Here is a 15,015-nt window from a genome sequence, read left to right on the forward strand (position 1 = left end):
ACTAAGACAATGAAAAACACTATTAATATATAAAGTGCCTAAATATATTAATAAACATTTATTGAGCAAGTGTTCCATGCTGGGCCCTGTGTGGTTCCTAATATCACTGACCATTATGGAATCATCATGGGCACATCTAGTCTAAGAGTACAGAGGAGCAAGATAAGTTAACATGGCTGTATTTGGAAAGAAATTTTTAAAGAGGAAATGCAAAACACAGTACCACATTTAGCCAAGAGTTGGGGAGTAAACCATGTATTTTGAAACTAGCCTTGCTTACTTTCCTTTTTTATTAACTTTAAAATTTTTAAAGTTACTTTCCATATACAGTTATTACAAAATATTGGCTCTATTCCCCCTGTTGTACAATGCATCCTTGAGCCTATCTTACACCCTAGCCATGCTTACTTTCATTTTCTCTCTGTCATCTATTAATCAGCCATCTCAGAACAAAATGTGACTTTTTGCGACAGAACGGAAAACACATCCAAAGCTTCATACGGTATGACTCGGTATCCTGGATAAATAAGAACTCTAGAAAGCCAAGACCTCAAACTTTTATCCTTCTTGGGAGATAAAATCGTTTGACAGAAAGCAAAAACATTAAGCAGCTGACCCACCATCTTCCAATATTTTCTGGACTATTTTCTTGATTCTGGGAGCTTCTGGGTCCAGACAGATTTTCTTCCCATTCTTCAACATTGCTCTGCAAGAGAGAATAGAATTATCCGAGAGCATCCTGGCACACTATCAGAAGGGATCCAACAGTGTCGGTAGGGATGGAGGTGAAGGGCTTCCCTAGTGAGGCAATACTGCAGAAGCAGAGACTTACATTACTTCGACTTTGGTGCAGTGGGGTCCTGCCCTGATCACTTCCAAACCTTGGATGTTACTGGGATGAATGCCAGAGGTGGTCTTCACACATGAGCAGCGAAGTTCAATGTACAGCCTTCTATCCATACTTTTAGCTAGGGTAGAAGGTGCGATTCTATGAGAGGTCATGATTATCTCAAGGATCTTCCCTATTGATGGGTACCTCTCTCACAAGGCCATTGCGAGTCTGATCGGTAAACCTTTAGTAAAGTACCCTAGCAGAATTCCTGGCACATGAGTGCATCGCCTCCATTTACAGTTATTCATATAATGCCTTTCTCTAGTCCCAGGAGCACCAGGACAGTCCATCCCCCAGATACAGCTGCAGCAGAAGCAGCCTCAGGTGCAGGGAAACAGAGACTCCACCTTCAGCTTTCCCTAAGTTTCTCTTACGTTCTCCAGTGGTGGAGGGAACCAGCATGGTCAGGAGCAGTGACATCGGCAGCAACACCTGCAGGACAGGAAGTGGGATGGCCCTGGTACAGGAGGAGGTGGTGCTGCCCCTGAGGCTCATGGCAGAAAAGACTGAGTTAGAGCTGTTAGCCTGGGAGTCTGCAGCTAAGTCGCTTTCACAGTCTCCTGCTGTCTTTTATACACACTCCCTCAAGGCCAGTAAGGAGAAAAAGGATAGGGATGGGGGAAGTGAGGGTGTGTGGTAATATATGTGTAAGAGTGGTCAAGTTGTGCCCAACCCAGATAAATGCCAGGCGAGTCAAATTCCTGCTAAATTTCATTTTAAGCATCCCTGCACACTCTCACTCCCCCCTTCTCAATATCCATCTCCCTTACACATATTTAATACTGTACTTAGGAAGAACTAGACTGAAATATTACACATATTTTCTTTGTATAATTATGTAATATGCCCTGCCTTTCCTATAATGCAATTTAGAGGCCTTATAGACACTTTAGGTGTATCTGAAAGCATAAGTATGCGGCCCTCGAAACAGAGAGTTAACTTCCCTTTCCGGTTGCCAAGGAAAGCAGATGTTCCTATCTTGGTCGTTGATAAGTATTGGGATTCGTTTGGAGTATGTGGATAAAATAGGAGCCAATTACCATCAAAGTCTCACTTTGCATATTAGTTTATGGGCTTCTTTCTGTCTTCCAAATATATCATCTTTTGTAATTTTATCCAGAAACTAGAAGCAAACTCATCCTCCTTTCTGTTATAAAATAAACTACTTTTTTCTATCATCTGAGTATACGCTAGAAAACAAGACCCAGCAGCTTTATTTTTCATCATTAATCTAGCTGAGAAATGTATAATACAATTCACTGTAAAAGATTCATAACCTGCAGATGCATGTGGGATAAAGCATGCAAGTTCCTCTTCATCATTACTCCACATTCCCGGTCTCCGATGGTAACCACCGGTAACAATTTGGCACTAGTTTTCTATTCTCTCTACATTTCTATATACACATATACATATACATAGAGCCACACACATAATATTGGGTAACTTTTTGGCCAACCCAATACATAGAGATAAACATATAGAGAGGTAGACATAGATTTTTTAAATATAAATGGGATTATTATATAGCTTTTGTCCTTCAAAAATATGTCTTCAGCATCCTTGCATGCTACCTCAGTGTCACTTTTCCCCATTCTTTTCAACGTCTGCATAACATTCTATAGCATGGGCTCTTGTTGTTCAACTTCTGTCCCATTGGTGACCTTGAAGGTGTTTCCATTTTTGAACTTTTATATGAACTGCAGTAACATCTTTATTCCTCAAGTCTCAGACACCAATTAAGGGTCTTGATCTCAAACCCCACACGACAAAGCCCTGCAGCTATGCAGAGATAGACCTGCACATCACATACTGGCTTGCATATGCTATTGTCTGGATCTCTGCCCCATCTATGAGACCTGCTTCCTCAACAGGACTGTACACTTTTTTTTTAAGGTTTTTAAAATAACGTTTATTTCTTAAAAGTTAACATGTGCATAATAGGAAACCGAAAAACACAAGAAGCAAAAATCAGTCGTCCATAATCACAAGCAGTTTACTGTTTGATGCATCCTTCTAAATCTCATTTGTGTATCTACACAACTAAGCATCCATGTATCTGAATTTATGTAATTCAGATTTTACAGTTATGTATCATGCTTTTTCCCACATCACGAACATTTACCATTTCAAAGTCCCACAGCTATATGAGTATTTTTATAACCAAGAATACACTACAGCAAGTCAATCTGGAAGGAAAAAAATATAATCCTGCCTTTCTTGGCAATAAAAATTTCATAAAAGACAAAAATGGCAACAGGCCTTTAGACAGATATTGGCAGACTTATGATTAAAATACTACATTCCCTTAATGTTAAATTCAAAATGAGACATAACACAACAGAGTACACAAAGCATAATGCTTCTAAGAGGATTCATTATCTGATCTAAACAAAGTATTAGCAAGAAGGTATGTTTCCATTGACTCACTTAACAATATATTCCTATAGCACAGCCAAGAGATGCACATGCATCAATGGTTATCATCAAAATATAAATATGAACACATCCACATACATCCCTCCCTTTATACTTCCTTCTGCCCCTCTTCTGCCAACCTAATGAAAGAGTCCTGACGTATATTTCTGAGACAGTTTAACCATTCCATAACCAAGGTGCTGCTTTTTTAAAAAATCAATTATAACAAAGATATTTACAAATTGGTTAATTCACTAGCTCTATTTTTTTTTTTTTTTTTGCGGTATGCGGACCTCTCACTGTTGTGGCCTCTTCTGTTGCGGAGCACAGGCTCCGGACGCGCAGGTTCAGCGGCCATGGCTCACGGGCCTAGCCGCTCCGTGGCGTGTGGGATCTTCCCGGACCGGGGCACGAACCCATGTACCCTGCATCGGCAGGTGGACTCTCAACCACTGCGCCACTGGGGAAGCCCACTAGCTCTACTTTTTATCCTACATCGTCACCTCTGATCATCTAAAAATCTTAGATGTTGCAAAGTAAAGAATGAACCTTGTCCACAATAAACATAGGTACTTTACAAAACTGCACATATAGCCTATGGTTATAACCTAAAACTGTCTTCTAGACATGGAGATATTAGCCAAGAGCCCTTCCTTTCACCCTTCCTCTTACCCTTCCACCAGCATTTCAACGACTAAGTACAGGACTACATCTAGCTCTAAGAAGTGGATTAACATAGACACTCCCAGAAGACACAGCCCTTCCTAAAAAACAATAAAAGAGCATTTATAAAGGGATTATTTTACTACCTCTACTTTTAATATATTTTGGGCATTAGGACCTGTTTATTCTTTAATGCACAGCAATGTTAACTGAAATGCACAAGTAGTACAATGGTTAGACAATCTGAACGTCTAGACTCATGGGCACAGAACCCCCCTCTGTACACTTTTGAATACAGAGACATGTCCAAGGTTTCTTTGAAGACCTCATGTATCCTATAATGTGTAAGGTAACACAATATACAGCAGGTCTTAGCTAAACAGTGTTAGTGAATAAATCAGTGAATATGTATCACTAAAGGAAAGTTTCGTTTTCATTTCTAATCAGTCACAATTCTCAAATTAGACTTCACATGGCCCAAAGTACCTGTGGTATAAAAAGGTGCTTTGGAAGGCTGGGCAAAAAGGATGAGGCCCCAGACACAGGTTGTCTTCCTCTTACAACTATGTCCAAATCTTACACAATATTCAAACTTCCCATTTTCTTTTTTTCTTATTTATTTATACCTTCAAAATTTTAGAAGAAACTCTTAAAATATTAAATGTATAAGATTACTTTTTATCAAAAGAATGACTGCAGTAAATGATTTCTAACTTGTAAAAAATTTTAAGCCAATTTCTCCTGTTGTTTAGCAGTTACTGACTATGCCTACTGAAGTTCTTATTTCCTGTTTTACAATGTATTCCATATTTTTCTCCAGCCCATTTGTTTTCTTCTTATAACTTACAGTCTAGCAGTAGAACATATTAAATTAACCTGATTTTCCACCTCTCCCAACCCCAAAATTCATAGTCTAGTAGGTAAGCTTAAGGAAAATCTTAAGCTGAAAAAACTTAGTATCCTTCTAAGAGTGACCATGTGAAGTGAATTATAGAAAGAATTTCAACAGGAAATAGAATCAGGAGAGCAAACTTCTTTCTGGTTCTTCCTGAGTGATGATGGTATAGCCTTTCCCCATTATTGTGATTAAACTATTGCTGATTCACAAATCAGATATGTTTGTATTCAACCATAAGCTCAAAACCATTTCCACAGCAAGATATAAAGTTTTTTGGCATTATTCATCGTATCATTCTTTTTCTGTCCATCCCACCTCTCCTCTCTGCAACACGTACTGTTTACTATATCTGTGAGTTTCAATGTACGCTTCCCTCTCCCCGACCCCCATACAAACACTATCCACATTTCCTTCCTGGTTCACTTACTAAGATTAGTCAAAAGTTCCTAATCCTTTTGGGGAAACTATATGGAAGTTTTCTGAGCTAATGATGTTACTTGACTTAGTTGATACCAGGAAAGAGGTAAGCATGTAGCACAGGATCATCAACTCATTGTCTTAATCAACAAGTGTATTTTGTCACAAAAGACACATCGACAGCAAGGTTTGTGAGGAAGTATTAACACATTTCTTGAGTCACTAAAATTTCACAAGCCTATTAGCGTGTGAGGTAAATAACGTTTTGCTAGTTTTCATTTCTTCAATATGTATTAAGTATCTACTATGTGCCAGGCATTACAAAGTCTCTTTGCTGTGTGACTTAGTCATTTAACTACTTCTTTTTTAAAAGTGAGATCTCAAATATTTGTGCAAAGCAATGGGATATAAATACTAATTTGCTATTACTACTACTACTATTGCTAACTGCTATTACTGTCACATGCATGATTTTCTTGGCTTTCCATGAAGAGAAACATAATACTGACTTGAATAACCTGACTATACAGAAATGGGTAAAAAATATTTTAAAATCAGTTATTCAAGCAAAAGAAGTTACTTTATGCAAAGTTATTACTTCAGAGAATGCTAGAAAATTAGTGTCAGAGGCTCTTGGGTTTAAAAATAACTTGACAGCTTTTTATGACTCTTTGTCACCCTGGGTTTTTTTTTTGTGGTAAGTTACTTTATCTCTTTTTCCTTTAAGTCATTGTCTTATAAATAGCAGTGTCATTCAGGAAACTAGCAAGTTTTCTAAGACTCAGAACAGAACTTATCTGTTAGCTATTTCAAAAGAAAATATCTAGAGACACTGGAGGAACATTAGCCTTTAAAATTAAAACATATATTAATTCTGCATTAATTAGAATGTTTTGAACTGACATCTCCTAAATATGAAGGGGATAAGCCACTGCCTACAAATTAGTAATAAAACAACCGGTACACTAGGGGCAGGACAGGAATAAAGATACAGATGTAGAGAATGGGCTTGAGGACACGGGAAGGGGGAAGGGTAAGCTGATGCAACGAGAGAGTGGCATGGACATATATACACTACCAAATGTAAAACAGATAGCTAGTGGGAAGCAGCCGCGTAGCACAGGGAGATCAGCTCGGTGCTTTGTGACCACCTAGAGGGTTAGGAGAGGGAGGGTGGGAGGGAGATGCAAGAGGGAGAGGATTTGGGGATATATGTATATGTATAACTGATTCACTTTGTTATAAAGCAGAAACTAACACACCATTGTAAAGCCATTATACTCCAATAAAGATGTTAAAACAACAACAAAAAAACCCAATGGGTACAGAAGATCCTAGAGATGATAAAATGGAGGGTCAGTTTGTTAAAGCGCTTTAATCAATAAATTGAAATACTAGCCAACAAAAGCTTTCCTATAAGTGCTGAAATCTAATATGTCTTCTGTATAACTCTGAGTGCCCAAGAATGATCCAGACCTCAAATACTCTGGCACTAATATAATTGAGGCTGTATCTTATCCAGGGGTGAGGCATGGTGTGGGGAGTGGAGGGAGAGGGGGGAAGGTGAAAGAGCTGATGGGGAAATATCTTCCTGGGTGCTGTTATACAGGAACAATGCAAAGTTGTGCAAGCCTGAGGATTTTTATTTTAATTATATTGATTGTTACTATTTGTTGAACATCAGATGCCTGACCATCCTTTTCTGATCCTCTTTTACTGCATAACAAGCCATCTCCAAACTTAGTGGCTTACGGCAAAGGTTTGTAATTTCTGATAACTCTGTGTGCTAATGAGGGGTTCTTCTGTTCTCATCTTGCCTGAGCTCACTTGAGTTGGTGTGGTCAGAGGGCAACTGGAATGGCTGAAAAGTCCAAACTGGCCTCTTTCACGTGGGAGGTGTTTCGTGCTGGCTACTGGCTGAGATTTTTGCTGGGACACCTTGGTCCTCCTGTTCGTCCTCCTCTTTTGAGTAGTATCGTTACATTTGTCATGAATAAATGAAGAAGGAGGAAGGAAGGGAGCAGGAGAGAGAGAAAGAGAGAGAGAGAAGGAAGAGGAGAGTAGGAAAGAGAGAAAAAGACAATGAAAGACAAGAGCCTTCCTCCCTCCTCCCTTCCCATCCCGTTTCCTTTCTTCTCCTCCTCCTGCTCTGTCCCTCTCCTCCCCTCCTCGCCCCTCCCCAGCCCCAGAAACCATGATGCACCTCCAGGATGCCCTTTCAGGATCCTCTGGAGGGTGCACCACAGCTTTCTTCCTTTGCTGGGAAAGATGGCAGCAGATCACGCAGAACAAACGTCCCCCCTGGGCATAGCTCACCGCCTGAGGGCGCTGTCTCACCCAAAGCTATGCCCACTCCCCAGGGGTAGCCCACATCTAATGGCTGGTCAATGGGCAGATTCAGAGGTCTGCCTCCTTGCCAAAATTCAGAATAACTCTGCAAAGCCAGGCCAGCTCCAGAGCTTCTCACAGGGCCACCCGAATCTTCTGTCACACAGCAGCTCTTCCTTTGCCCACTGCTGCTTGCTTACTTCCTGACAGATGTTAATTTTTAGAGCATTCCTCAAATTTCCTGCATGCAAATCTCCTCTCAGAGTTTGATTCTAGGCAATGCCACCTAAGACACTATTGCTGTCTCCCTCTCTCTCTCAAAATATCTAGTTCCTTTTCATTCAGCTTTCAAGAAAAGCTTTGTCAGAGAAAACTTTGAGTGTATTTGCTGCCAAAAGACCTTACCTTAGGTTGAAAGCTTCTCATCTTTGTAATCGCCGTATCATAAGGATCCTGCACGAGGTCCAGTATGAAACAAGATTACCAATAAATGTCTGACATACCGATATTTGATGGATTAATGTTTATAAGAAGGGAAATACATCATACATCTTTATATTGTTGCCACATAACTGACAGAAAATATATAGAGAATATGAATGCATTGTTTCCAGAAGCTTCCTGAAAAAGACTGGTGGAAAAAAAAAGATTTCTTAGAAGCACTAAAAATTAATCATTCACACATAGGTATAAAGAATGGTAATACATATGAGAAAAATTAAGGGTGCTCAAATGATTGAACCCTCAGTTTTCTCATTTAAAGAGGAGCTTGAATTAGGAGGCTTGAGAAAGGAACTAACATTTATCAAGAAACTACTTTGTTCCAGGTTAGTCTTTATCGCCTGAGAGATAGATATTATTGTACTGCTCTTACAGATGAGAAAACTGAGGGATGGAGAGGCTAAATAAATTGCCAAAGTCACGTAGCTAAAAATACTCAAAACTAGACTTGAAATGCAACTGCTTTGACTCGCACTTCACCACAAACTACAAAGAACTATCACTGGCCTCTCTTGCTGGAAGTGAATCAAATCAACTATTTTTCTCTTTGTTCAACCCAAGAGGTGGGTCCGAAATAATCATCACACTTTTATGTGGTAGTGGAAACACATCCATTAAGAACACGGATTTTTCAGAGGGCAGGGGATGTTCTTGCAATTTCTCAATATTTAAGAAATTGGACTCTAGACTTGGTGGAAACAAAGTTTTACACCTAAACTCTATGTCTTGCTATGTCATTATTTCACTTTACGTATTTGAAGTATGAACAATCTTTGTCGGGAATATAATATTAATTTTGCTGACTAAAAGCCACTGAGGACCATCAGCCAAAATCAGAATCATGTGCACTGATGGTTCTTAGTAGTCAGGGAGGCAAATCGAAATCCCCAGGCTCTTCCTCTGTCTGGTAAATTTCTCAATTTGTAACATCCAGGAAGGACTTTTGAAGTTATGAACAACCTGAGAATTACCCACAGCAACTCTTTTCCTCATGCAAGGATTAAAACTATGATAGAAAAACAAAGCCACTAGTCATATTTTATCATAGATCCTGTCATATCTTCAGGAACTGAAGGATTATGTAAATGTGTCACACCCGGAGGCAAACAAGAAAGTCTGGTAGAATGAAGGGCATCGATTGCACATTGAAAATTGTTTGAATTGGGGGAGAAGCATAGAGTAAATTTTAGCTGAGCGTTTGTTCAATTCCCAGTGATTTCATATATGAGAATGAATTTCAGAGGGATAACAGAGTGAATATAGTATTTAGGAATTTAGAGGAGGAAAATAGAAGGTATATCCTTAGAAGATGTTCATTAGATTAATTTCCCTCGGATATGTTAGTCTTTGAGTTTGCTACTCGCAGGATCAATAGTAACAGCAGGATTGGTGAGTAGTAGCTGTCAGTGAGGTTCTTGTATAGGTTATACTTTGGTAATATACTGTGATCTATTTTATTTGTAGAACAGCCAATTATGACACGAGCATGACAAATATGATTTCAAGAATATTACAATAAGGTCTTATTCTATGATCTATAAACAAACTAAACTTACTAATCTTGCTTCTGGGAAAAACAGACATTTTGAATTATGATAAAGAAGTAATCAGTAATGTTTATTTCTTCACATGTTTTGTCCATCCCAAAGGCATTTAATACGCTTTCATTTGTTATTATCAGGCACTTACTCAATGAGTATTTTGGGGCTCATACAATAAATCAGGGATTGTTTAAAACACTGAAATTTATAATTCAAACATTTATAGTAACTGGTTTGTTTTTTTAGGATTAGTGTATAACTTATGGGTTCAAAGGGAAAAAATGCTATTTGAGAGAGCAATAAAGTACCATAGAAGTTTAAAATTTTTTTTTTAATTTGAGGTATTTTATGATTTTTTATATTGTTGAAAAAATTGTCAGCAAACTCATCTCTTTGAATCTACTCTAGGTTTTTTCATATCTTTGTATCTCTGTTTCTCTCACACATACATTCTCTCTCTATTACGTAGATATATTAATGTGTAATAATAGAACATTTATTAATCTAATTGATATTTGATATATATGGAAAGAGATGAAAAGATATAGAATAGCTTAGGTTAGATATAGATATGTTAATAATATATTAGCATATATTAATAAATACAAATACATGTTAATATAAGCATATATAACAATTAATCCAATTGGGGGATGCATGTATGTATACTAATTGGATTAGTCTCTTTCCTTTTGTTTTCTTGCTCTTCCTCAGAATGAGCTATTCCCATGAAATTGGTATTTTAATACCAGAGAGACAGTGGGAATTGTTTAGATCACTTATCTTTTAAAGCACATACTATGTGCTAGGACTGTCCTAGGAACTGAGGTGAACATCATAAACATAGCCCTGCCCTCATGGAGCTTACAGTGAAGGTGGAACAGACACTAAATAAATGACCACATGTACATAGTCTCTATAGGCTCTACAGTCATGTTGGTGACAAAATGCTGTGAAGGGAAAGAACAAAATTCTATGACAGGATATAAAAGGGACTTTAATCTAGTGGGGGGAAGGGTCAGAGAGGCCATGAGTGACATGTAAACTGGCCTTGAAGGAAGGACGGGAGTTAGTCAGGTGAAAGTGAGGGGTCAGTGTTATAGGCTGAAGGGACTGCACATACCAAAGCTCTTGTTGGATTGCTTGTAGGCAAGAAAGAGAAAAGAGGGTAAAGGAATTAAACTTTATTCAGCACCTACCATGAGCCAGGTGACTGATTTTAGGGCACTATCTGACAACCTGAGTTTCAGGAAAATTTATTAATTCATTAAAGTTAATCTGTATCAGGTATTGGGGATGCGGAGATGAACGAAATATGGCAGATGCTCTGGGAGAACTCTAAGTAGAGCAGGGTAAAAACCCTTATAAGCAAGTAAAAGTAATGCAATGTTGGCTATTCACATAAATTCAGATATTTAGAAGATACTATGGGAACATCAAAATGGAAACCACGAGTTCTGCTGGGAATGCCAAGGAAAACTTCATGAGGGAGGTGTTGATTGAACTGAGCTCTGAAGGATGAATAAGCTTCCTCCTATAGACGGAAAATGGGAAGGGCCTTCCCGGTAGAGGCCCTACCAAATGCAAAGGCCTGGACCTGGAAAGAACTTGCCCTGTAAGGGAACTGAATTCTTGACTGCAAAGATGCTAGGGGAAAATGCAGTTGAAGTAATAATCAGGAGTCATGAAACAGAACTTAATTTGTCATACTTTGTAACTTGTATTTCATGTCTAGGAAACAGGCAGCAGTAAAAGATTTAAGGTAAGGAAGGCTTATCTATTTGTGTTTTCTAAAGAACCCAGACATTGTTGGTGCTGTGAATGAGGAACTGGAAGGAGAGTGAGCTTGGAAATAGGTTGAACTAATGCAAGGACATTGGGAAATGAGGGTCCTCTCTGCTAGCCAAAGAGGAGACTGGTTAATTTTTACAATAATGTAGAATTAAAGAGGAATGACATTTTTGTAACAGTACAATAAAGAAGAAAGAACTTGGGCTTCCCTGGTGGTGCAGTGGTTGAGAGTCCGCCTGCCGGTGCAGGGGACACCGGTTCGTGCCCCGGTCCGGGAAGATCCCACATGCCGCGGAGCGGCTGGGCCCGTGAGCCATGGCCGCTGAGCCTGCGCATCCGGAGCCTGTGCTCCGCAACGGAGAGGCCACAACAGTGAGAGGCCCGCGTACAAGAAAGAACTTCAGTAAATTTTTAAAATCTTTTATTGTTTTTCCCAGAGAACAAAGGAAGTACCATAAACCATTGAGACCACATTTAACAAGTGCAATTTTAACATAGTAAATGTGATCCATATGTAATTCTTTGTAACAAAATGGTCAAAACCTTTAAAAGATACAGTATAAGCATCTGCAAATCTTAGCAGGGCAGTGCATTTTTTTTTTTTAACTGCATGATGAGTTTATATTCAAAGAGCTCAAATATGTTTTCAGAACTTTCAAAGTATAAATCATTGTTAAGTTTGCCTTTACTCTTTCTTTTTTTAAACATCTTTATTGGAGTATAATTGCTTTACAATGTGTCTTTACTTTTAAGAAACTAAAAGGATGTATTTTTATAAAAACTAGAAATAAGGAATTTACCTAGTTCCTAGCTTCTTCATCAATCCAAAACATATACTTAGAAATATAATACTATAGATATAATACTCCTAATAAACTGGATAATAAATACCATAAAAATCAAAAGTTTAATGAGTAAGTCATGACATTATGCCATACTAGGAAGACATCAAATATCTAAATGTATAGGAAAAGAATATATTAGTCCTTAGAACTCATACATTTAGGAATTCTAAATAAGGAAATATATTCCACACAGATAACTATATAATATATCCAGATTTCTAATGCAATGTAACTTAACTAGCTAACCAGGGTCAAGAGTAAGAAAATTCTCTAACATATTCCTCAAGAAACAATACTAAAGTAGTTCCTATTTCATGAAAGGGTGAGAATAACAGTTTATCTCCGTATACAGCATTCTAATGAAATATCATTCACACATTAAAGACACAGCTTTTTCCATAGCACTATAAGAACTACATTGTAGAAATACAATAGTCACCTTGAAAGATTAACAACCAATGATTCCTGATTCACAATTTAGTTAATTGCCAAAGATTTCAGTAGCATAGCAGATAAAATAACAGCAAATAAGGAGCAGGAAATACTACGCTAAACACGCCATAAACTGAGCAGAAAGCTGCAGGGACAAACATAGTTTCCCTCCTCTCATCTCTCTCTTATAGTGGGGAATTCATACAGAAACCTAACTCACTGGAGAAAATTAGCCCTTGCTTCTTGTCTTCACTGGGTCCAGAGATCCCCAGAAAACTCTTCTGCTGAAGAACTGGGCAATTTTTCCAATGCACAGTCCTTTCTCTTAATTTTTCTTGTTTCCACTGTTGGGAAAAGAATGACATCAGTATAACCAAATTTCCACACACCTGTCTACCCCAACTTGTTTTCAAAACACAGTTGAGGATCAATAAAAAGCAAAGGGTGGGCTCAAGATCTCTAGTAACAACAACAACAACAAATACATCTCAGCGGTGAGTTCTGTGTAACCTCCTAGGCAATTACACATGACATTTGTGATAAGGGTTTTCCCAGGACATTCTAGAACAACTTTCGCCCCTTCTCCCGAACATCCTTTTTTTTTTTCTAAGCGTGGTCTGGAATGTGGTTGCCAAATCCCACGCGGAGAATAAGGACTTTGAGAAGTCCGCACTCCAAGAGACATTCAGAAATCAAAAAGATCAAGGTGACAGGTACCTGTCCAACATTTTCTGGATGACCTTCTTGATCAGAGGAGCTTCTGGGTCCAGACAGACTTCCTTTTTGTTCTTCAAGGTGGCTCTGCAGAGAGAAAAGGAGGATGCGCCCATGAGCTGCGGGGGCTGAAGTCAGGGCTGGGGAGACATCCCTCTTGCCAAGGTCACAGTGGACAGCGCCGCGCAGGAGGACTTACACCACTTCCACCTTGGAGCACTGCGGTCCTGGGGCGATCACCTTCAGATTACTGACCATTTTGGGATGAATCCCCGGTGTGGTGGTTAAGCACATGCAACGCAGCTCTCTCACTATGACCGCGACAGGACCCGCTGGGGTAGAAAGAGAGACACGGTTATGGGCAGGTTGCTGGGAGATCTCTTCCCCAGCCAGTCCGACCTGGACATTTCCCCACGCCCAGGGCGTCGCGGCCGCCTGGCAGGCGGGGCCACTCCGCCTGCCCGGTGCGTCCGGCTGGCTGTGAGCTCTCACCGCTGGCGAGGGGCCCTGGCGGCGTCAGCAGCAGCAGCGCGAGCAGCAAGCACAGTGAGCCCGAAGGGCCGGGGATGCGGGCGGCGTGGCTGGATAGGAGTCTCATAGTGGCGAAGAGACTCAGCGAGAGGGGTTCAGGAGGGAGAAGGGGTGGGATTTGAAGCTCTAGAGCACCGTGACTTCTTCGGGTCCTCCGCATCCCTTATATCTGCACTCTCTCCCTCCCGGCAGGAAATTCAATCTTTGGGATGCCTGGGAAATCCCCCGGACTGAGGCGGGGCGGGGTAAAGGGGGCCGAGTGGAGCGGGGTTAGTCAGTGGGGTTTGGGGAGGGCGGCTGGGAGCCGCCGACTGCACCCATTCCGCGATGGACGAGTCAGCTCGCCCCGCGGTGGATGGAGTTCTGCGCTGCTCCCGCTGGAAGTGAGAAGCAGTCCTGCGGAGACTTCATCCTCGGGGCCAGCCTGGGCTAGCGAAAGCCAGCTTCTCCTGGGGCACAGAATCTTCTCAGAGATGCCCGTCGTCTCCATCTAAACAGGAAGACTGGGAACAAAGTAGCCCGGAGGTTTGACTTTAGAAAGATTTCTGAAATTCCTTTCTAATTCTTATTACTATTATTATTCAGGAAATGTAAGCCATGATTAAAACTGTGCCAAACTGCAAGACCTTACACTCCTGCTTGCAGGCAGACCATTCTAGGTTCTTCAAATTAGTTTATAATTCTCTGGTCTTCAGCCAGCGTTAGAAGCCAAGATAATACGATGAAAGTACCTCTACTCCCACTTGAAGTCAGTGGGAGGACCAGGCTCCAAAATCAAGTCTACTCACTGGAAATCCTATACTTAGTTTTGCAAACATGAGTGTCAAGGTGGTTTAACAAAAATCTTCAAAAATCACCCAGCAAATTGCCCTGGGAAATGATGCCTTGTTTTGCACAGATCAATACACTATGGAAGTGGAAGATGTATGGTCTTGTTTGGGGGTGGAATGGGGAGGGGTGAGTGCAGACTAAAGCAATGCCACAGAGCCCAGCCTCTTAGCTATGGCTCCAGACCTTCCTAACTCCGCGTGTAATTGACCCAAG

General features: G+C 40.1%; 2 protein-coding genes across 2 annotated transcripts; both read right to left on the reverse strand.

Annotated features, from left to right (window-relative positions):
• Positions 1–603: 603 nt before the first annotated feature.
• PPBP (pro-platelet basic protein) lies at positions 604–1,387 on the reverse strand. Its single transcript, XM_060147226.1, has 3 exons — positions 1,267–1,387; positions 833–968; positions 604–706 (listed from the first exon to the last, which is right to left on the reverse strand). Exons 1-3 carry the CDS (start codon positions 1,385–1,387, stop codon positions 604–606), a joined length of 360 nt encoding a protein of 119 aa, XP_060003209.1.
• An 11,114-nt stretch (positions 1,388–12,501) lies between these two features.
• Positions 12,502–14,131, reverse strand: CXCL6 (C-X-C motif chemokine ligand 6). Its single transcript, XM_060147227.1, has 4 exons — positions 13,933–14,131; positions 13,640–13,772; positions 13,444–13,527; positions 12,502–13,070 (listed from the first exon to the last, which is right to left on the reverse strand). Exons 1-4 carry the CDS (start codon positions 14,129–14,131, stop codon positions 13,052–13,054), a joined length of 435 nt encoding a protein of 144 aa, XP_060003210.1. The 3' UTR covers positions 12,502–13,051.
• Between the last annotated feature and the right edge of the window lie 884 nt (positions 14,132–15,015).

Source organism: Lagenorhynchus albirostris, chromosome 4 (genome assembly GCF_949774975.1).
Source record: "Lagenorhynchus albirostris chromosome 4, mLagAlb1.1, whole genome shotgun sequence".
Classification (NCBI taxonomy): domain Eukaryota; kingdom Metazoa; phylum Chordata; class Mammalia; order Artiodactyla; family Delphinidae; genus Lagenorhynchus; species Lagenorhynchus albirostris.

Excerpts from the sequence above, each read along its gene's own strand:
- CXCL6 (XM_060147227.1), bottom strand. The coding sequence starts at position 14,131 with ATGCGGAGGACCCGAAGAAGTCACGGTGCTCTAGAGCTTCAAATCCCA. Across the intron at positions 13,773-13,932 it reads GCCAGGGCCCCTCGCCAGCG|CGGGTCCTGTCGCGGTCATA; the intron begins GTGAGAGCTCAC and ends TTTCTACCCCAG. Across the intron at positions 13,528-13,639 it reads TGCTCCAAGGTGGAAGTGGT|AGCCACCTTGAAGAACAAAA; the intron begins GTAAGTCCTCCT and ends TTCTCTCTGCAG.
- PPBP (XM_060147226.1), bottom strand. The coding sequence starts at position 1,387 with ATGAGCCTCAGGGGCAGCACCACCTCCTCCTGTACCAGGGCCATCCCA. Across the intron at positions 969-1,266 it reads TCCCTCCACCACTGGAGAAC|CTAAAAGTATGGATAGAAGG; the intron begins GTAAGAGAAACT and ends CTTCTACCCTAG. Across the intron at positions 707-832 it reads TGCACCAAAGTCGAAGTAAT|AGCAATGTTGAAGAATGGGA; the intron begins GTAAGTCTCTGC and ends TCTCTCTTGCAG.